This window comes from Raphanus sativus, unplaced genomic scaffold (assembly GCF_000801105.2).
Source record: "Raphanus sativus cultivar WK10039 unplaced genomic scaffold, ASM80110v3 Scaffold4626, whole genome shotgun sequence".
In the NCBI taxonomy this organism is placed as follows: domain Eukaryota; kingdom Viridiplantae; phylum Streptophyta; class Magnoliopsida; order Brassicales; family Brassicaceae; genus Raphanus; species Raphanus sativus.
In genome coordinates this window covers 1-6448 of record NW_026619928.1, presented here as the reverse complement: position 1 = coordinate 6448, position 6448 = coordinate 1, and the positions used below count along the sequence as shown (strand labels likewise).

General features: G+C 37.2%; 2 protein-coding genes across 3 annotated transcripts; both read right to left on the bottom strand.

Moving 5' to 3' along the window:
* Window positions 1-468: 468 nt before the first annotated feature.
* Window positions 469-3026, bottom strand: LOC130507490 (uncharacterized). Of its 2 annotated transcripts, none has more exons than XM_057002198.1 (9): window positions 2926-3026; window positions 2463-2532; window positions 2265-2376; window positions 1992-2028; window positions 1806-1875; window positions 1448-1552; window positions 1213-1363; window positions 1044-1123; window positions 469-888 (listed from the first exon to the last, which is right to left on the bottom strand). In XM_057002198.1, exons 2-9 carry the CDS (start codon window positions 2494-2496, stop codon window positions 716-718), a joined length of 762 nt encoding a protein of 253 aa, XP_056858178.1. In that variant the 5' UTR covers window positions 2497-2532; window positions 2926-3026; the 3' UTR covers window positions 469-715. The 2 variants fall into 2 exon arrangements, with proteins under 2 accessions (XP_056858178.1, XP_056858179.1); XM_057002199.1 differs by having other exon boundaries at window positions 2463-2526; window positions 2926-3021.
* Window positions 3027-4570: 1544 nt separating this feature from the next.
* On the bottom strand, window positions 4571-6134 carry LOC130507491 (probable receptor-like protein kinase At5g20050). The gene has a single exon (XM_057002200.1). It carries the CDS (start codon window positions 6021-6023, stop codon window positions 4644-4646), a length of 1380 nt encoding a protein of 459 aa, XP_056858180.1. The 5' UTR covers window positions 6024-6134; the 3' UTR covers window positions 4571-4643.
* Window positions 6135-6448: the final 314 nt, after the last annotated feature.

The following is a 6448-nucleotide window of genomic DNA, read 5'->3' as shown; positions in this document are numbered from 1 at the left end:
GTATACCATTAATATATAAAAAAAAATAAAGTGAAAGAAAATATTTATACGGTCACGGGTCAAGCTCTAGAAATAAACAAAAACAGCAACATTATTTAAAAAAAATTATTTTAATAGAAATTATAGTTCCAAATATGACTATATGTTTTATGTATTTATAATTTTATTTTCTTTGTTTTTAAGGGATGCTAAGATTTTTGAATTGGAAAAAATTGTGACCCACCTCTATATTATTTTAATTAAGAAATTTAAAAACTATATCAGAATATTTTATTAAAATTTTAATTTTAATTTTCTTATTATTACTACAAATATAAATTTCCAATCTAAATTTATATTTAAATATTATAAATACATCATTTAGTATTAAAAGAAAATTAAAAACATAAAATAAATATCCGCCCTAGTATACTTTTAATTAAACAGTTCCCGTTATAATAACTTTGGCACATAGACAAAACCTTATAATAGCACTGAAAATCTTTGTTTAATATCCGTTCGACCACAAGAAAACAAACACAACTGCGTCTACCGATGGTCCGGTTCAGACGTGCCAAACGACAAGAAGCTTTAATACTAGAGAGGGCATAGTCTTACATTAATATCCCAAATGTAACAAGATCCAAATCCGAAAGTGAAAAAATCTGAAAGATCCCAAATCCAATTCAAAGAAAAATCTCACGAGTTTTTTTTTTCATCAGATTGAAAAGCCTTTTCAGCCTTCGAGGCCGAGGGTGGATGTCAACCACGAGCACAGATCCTCCGTCTCCTGTGGGATTGTGTAGTGACCAAGTCCACTGTAAGCTTTGAAGGTCGTCTTCTTAAACCCATGTGCTATCAAGGCCTGTGATGATTTCTCCCCAAACTTGAACGGTACAACATCATCACCTGGAAACCAAAGAGGGTACATCAATCAGCACAAGAACAGTAAGATGATAAAATAACTAAAACGTAAGATTGCATTTACAGCAAGGCAAGATAAATGCATATTGAGTGATCAAACATTTCAAAGTTTTTAAGAGTAATATAAATTTTTTTTTTACCTTTTCCATGACAAACTAAGATGGGTAACGATGCAGCTCGGTTCTTGATCTGCTCCTCTTCTAGTTTACCAGTTAGTGTCCTTCGAGAAAAGAAAAGAAAAAATCCCATAAAAGCTCTTATAAAAAAAAAGGAAGAACGTTTGAACTTGGCACAAAGAGGAACACTTACTTGGCACAAGGAAGCCACCCGCTCAAGCCAATGACCGCGCTTAAATTGATAGGGTAAGGATTGCCATTTCCATATTTACCGAGCGCAAAGCAGGTCGCAGAATATAGAGAAGTCCCCGCACCCATGCTGAACCCTCCAACACCTAACTTAACTGTGAGCAATGAAAAGATAAACATTGTTTGTTTAAGAAATGGATTCGATACGAGACTGAAAGAGATGGGTTGACATGTCTTACTGTCAGCAGGCTCGTTTGACAAGAGTTTTGCAACATGTTCGGCAGTCACATCCAGTCCTTCTACATCATCAGGTCCATCTTCAGTCAGGTCCACAACATCAAACCCTGCATAAATTACAGTAGCAAGCAACTCATCAAACTTTTTTTTCTCTCTCTCACAAAACACTCACTGTTCAGACTCTGATGATTAACTTTTGCATAGAGATTCCCATTATTAAGAAAGCACAATAGAAAAGGATTCTTTGATCTCGTGATGTGGAGCCCAAACCAACTATGTGCTGGCTAATACTCTCCACCACTAGAGAAGATGACCTTTCTACCAGCATAAACTACGAATGCTATGTAGAAAATAACTTACAAGCTGTGGAAGGGAAACCACCAAACAAACTTATTGGCTGAGAAGGAGCAGTCGGGCATATCCATTTGATCTAACATCACAGATACAAAGATGGGTTAGTATTGACAAAAGGTAAAGTAACTGAGCACGCTTAACATAATTTAAGGCAACTGCTGGAGATCATATAAAGCTAAGCTTGTAACTCACATTTGGAAGGGGAAGCGTCTCCAACATCTGAGACCAGCTGCAATAATGACAAAATTAAAAAAAAAAAAGAGATTTAAGGTCATGACAGCCAACTTATTAAACTGACTTGTGTATTTAATCAAAACTCCAGGAGAAAATATGGCTTAACAAAAAGCAAAAATGTTTTATAGTCAATTTAAATTAGTTTGTCTCAGCTGAGTATAGTAAACTATGATGCTAGTTGACAATCCAAAATGAAAACAAACAACGTCAGAGACATCATAAAAGAAGTACCTGGAGCCATTGTCGCCAAGGCCATGTAGCCAGACAATAGTAGCTTGATGCTTCCCTTTGGGCCTAACCACATGAGTTTTCCCAAACTCCACCGCTCTTCTCAAATTTCTGCCTGAAATAACGTTTGCAACAAATTCCCTATCATTCACTCACTCAAGACCAAAGAAATAAGCAAAACAAAAGAGGAATACAACTAACTTGAACCAACTGCAGCAGCACCAGAGAGACTCATTCTGAGATGACAAGTAATGCTGAGAGGAAACTGGCTCTGCAGGGGAAAGGAACACACCACGTTGGTTGCATCAGAAAAACAAATACCACATTGTTTCGAACCAAACATCAAAAGAGAATAGAAACCTATAGAACTTCTAAACTGAGACAAAAAAAAATTTTTTTAAAAAAGACATGAATATTTATCCCTTTTGTTTCCAACTATCTATTAACCACCAGAAACTTGTAAATAGAGAAGATTCATTAAAAAAAAAAAAAGGCCCGTTCGTACACTTCGCCGGGAAAAGTACATCGGAACGAAACACGTAGGATGTCTCGATCGGTCGACACAAAAAAAAACACAGAATTGTCGTTGTCTTTACAAAATTAAAACAAAAACACTGTAAACGAAATCGGAACGATACATTGATGAGACAGAAACAGATCTTACCTCGGCAAAGGTGTAGCGACGGAGAAGTCTACGGAAGCCACCAAAAGATTAGAAGAGCTCCAGCGGCAGCAATCCGTATAAAATTTTTTTATGTGGCTTTGCTCGCAACTTTTGTTTTTCATTAGCGCCCCATAATTATTAGATTTTTGACTTTTATCCCCGAGTTTTCTATTTTGATCAGTCTTAACCCATGATAAGAGAATTTGGGATTTTCGGTTTACTCTTGAACCAATTTAATTTGATTAAGGCTTTCAGTTGAGGCTTTATGATTATGGGCTTCTATCTACATGTGGTTTTGTACTTGTGTGTTTGTGTGTTGCGACTTTGTGTCTATACTATTTACCTTCTTTTAAAAAAATAATCTTAAACCACAATATTTCTTTTTGATAAAAAATGTGATTTTAACTCTTTACCTGAAACCCATCTTGCCAGCAAGAATTGAATTTGAGTGGCGGCATAACTATTAGACAATCTTTTATCACTAGGCCAACATGGTAAACCACAATATTTGTTAGTTTTTTTAACACTGGTTAACGCATCACATCATCGTATATAATCTCTAATTCTAACTCTATTATGTATAATAATCAACTATATGCAACATTGAATATTCATGAATGAATAACTCTGTGGATAATGATTCTACAATAAAACTCTTTTCCGAAACACTTGGATCAATGGACAATTTTTCATGTACGATAGATATGTTTTCTCCGCGGCAGACGACTACAACGAACGACTTTATAGACAGTATTCTAAAATTTCAGACAAATTTTGCATCCTATAATTTGAAAAAAAATTGCATAATATATAGGATTGGAACATGGATATAGAAGACTTAAACATTAATGGGTTGGCTAAAATATGCATCCACCATTTTTTGTTAGATCTTAAGGGTCTGTTTTTCAGTCTTTTGATCTCTAGGTTTTGTTTATAGTTTTTATCCAATTGGACTAACGTATACTTAGTAATTTTTTACCATTCAAGCAAACAAAAAATTTCACACATGTAGAGAGAGAATGAGTGATTTTGAGAACTTGAGTTTTCATGAGTGTTGCGTTAGTGATAGTACATAAAGCTAAGAAGAAAGCCGAAGCAATACTGAATTGGAGTTACGTGTGTTTGGACTTTCGCTAATGTTACATGTTTCAATCTGACTACTAATAACGTCTCATGTCTGTGATGCTACTTGAATATCATCTGTGTTAAGTAGAGGTAAAAAGTCCACAATAGCTGCTTCTCTTAACATCATGTGATATGTTCAAACAAAGAAACTATTACTAAATAAAGTAGACGACGACTTCTAGTGAACATAGAGACATCGACCTTTCATACCATTTCAAAGATGAATTAGAATACCAACGATCCATGTCCACTACCGTTACATAATATTGAATTATTACTACTCGAAGTGTTAAGTACATACGATTGTTTTCTTAGCTGGTTTGGATCAATAATATACAAATTTTTAGATTGGATGGGATCTTACTTTGAATTGGGCTGATGTGTGTTTATACTATGATAGCCTATAGTCTCAGCTAATTTGCTAATCTTGGTTATAAATGTATTGTGCTTACTATACATATCAAAGGCTGGAGTACTATAAAGCACTAAGTAATCTAAGTTTTAGATTTTATAACAAATATGAACAATGAATAAGTTCCAGTTATGTTTTGTTGTGCTTATTAACATACCAAAAGAAGAAACAAACCAAAGCTCTAACGTGGAGAAACTGGAGATACGAGACTAGAGCAAACAGACGGAAAACGAAAATGCCTCTCCCTCTGAATATGCAATCTTGGTATCTCCACAACCCTTCTCACACCTGTAGTTACATCAACATCATCATCATCATCACCACCAGCTGCCGCCAAAAGATCGACCACAACAAGTTTGGAATCAGGCGGCTCATTCACATGAACTCTCCCTTCAAGCATCTCAATCACCATAGCCATATCAGGCCTATTCTTAGCCTTCTCCTGTATACACCAAAGCGCCACATATACCAACTTCATCACTTGCCCTTCATCATTAACCTCCTTGGCTTCTATCAACCGTTGATCCACGATCTCCATCACTCTCCTCTCTCTCATCTTCTCCATCACAATCCTCGGAAAATACTCCAACTTCTTCTTCTTCTTCCCGTTCTTCTTGTTCTTGTTCTCTACCCTCGATATACTTCTCCTCCCTCCGATCATCTCTAGCAACACGATCCCGTAACTATAAACATCAGACTTCTCGGAGATACCGTGTTCCAGAAGCCACTCCGGCGCTAGATACCCGCACGTGCCGCGTATCTCCGTCACAACTCGGCTCTCATCTCTAGCGACCAGCTTGGACAGTCCGAAGTCCGTCACCACCGCTCTATAATCCTCGTCGAGGAGAATGTTTTCCGGCTTAACGTCGAGATGCAAGATCTTGGACCGACAGTCATTGTGAAGATAAGACAGGGCTTTCGCTACATCTATCGCAACTTGGTACCTTTGGTCCCAAGTCAAGCATCCTCCGAGTCTTCTGCTTCCTCCTCTGCCCGGGAAGATCCACACGTCGAGAGACGAGTTCGGTATATACTCGTAGACGAGGAACCTGTAACGGTTAACAGACGAATAACCGTAAAGCCGAACTAGATTCTTGTGCTGCACGGAAGCTATAGCGGCTACCTCTGACCTAAACTCTCTTTCTCCTTTCTCTTCTCCTTCGATCCTCTTCACGGCCACTTGGCTTCCGTCTTTTAAAACACCTTTGAACACCGAACCCGACCCGCCTTTCCCGATCTGGATCCGGAACCCGTCGGTGGCTTCTTCGAGATCGTCGAGCTTGAACTTCGTCGGGACTCCGGCGACTTTCCGGAGGAAGCTGTACTCGATCCTGAGCTCTCTTCCCTCGGAGATGTATCTTGATTCGAGGAGCTTCTTCTCTCTGTTGTAACGGTTTCGGATCGCGAGGAAGCAGAACACGGCGAGGATCAAGGAGACGTCGACGCCGGCGAGGAGGTAAAAGGTCTTGGAGAGTTTTAGATAGACACGGGCGGCGATTATGACGAGGAGGAGGGTTAGGATGGTGATGGTGGCGATTATGTTTGCTTTCTTGTCTTCCATTACAGGAGGCTTTGGAGCTTCTTTGACTTCATGTTTTTTTTTTGTTCAGATGAACATTGTGACTTGTGAGCTGAACAAAGGAGAGGAAGGAAATATTTCAAAAAATATATATAAAGACTAGTTATATCGTATCGTTTTTTTGTTATATTTTGAATGACAAATAATTTATAAATATTACAAAGCTAAAATAGTTGTTGAATTTGTGGTCAAATATAATAATATTTTGTTTGTTTTAAGCAAAATGATCATTGATTTTAAAATAATGATCACAGTGTTATTATAAAACTACAAAAATTATTTATAGTAAAAATAATAATTTTTTTTTAAAAATGAATTTGGGGAGAATTACCAATTGTGACTCAAAACTTGGAGTCAAACCCAAAAGAGTACCCCAACTTGGGTCAAAGGCAAAAGTAACTTAAAAG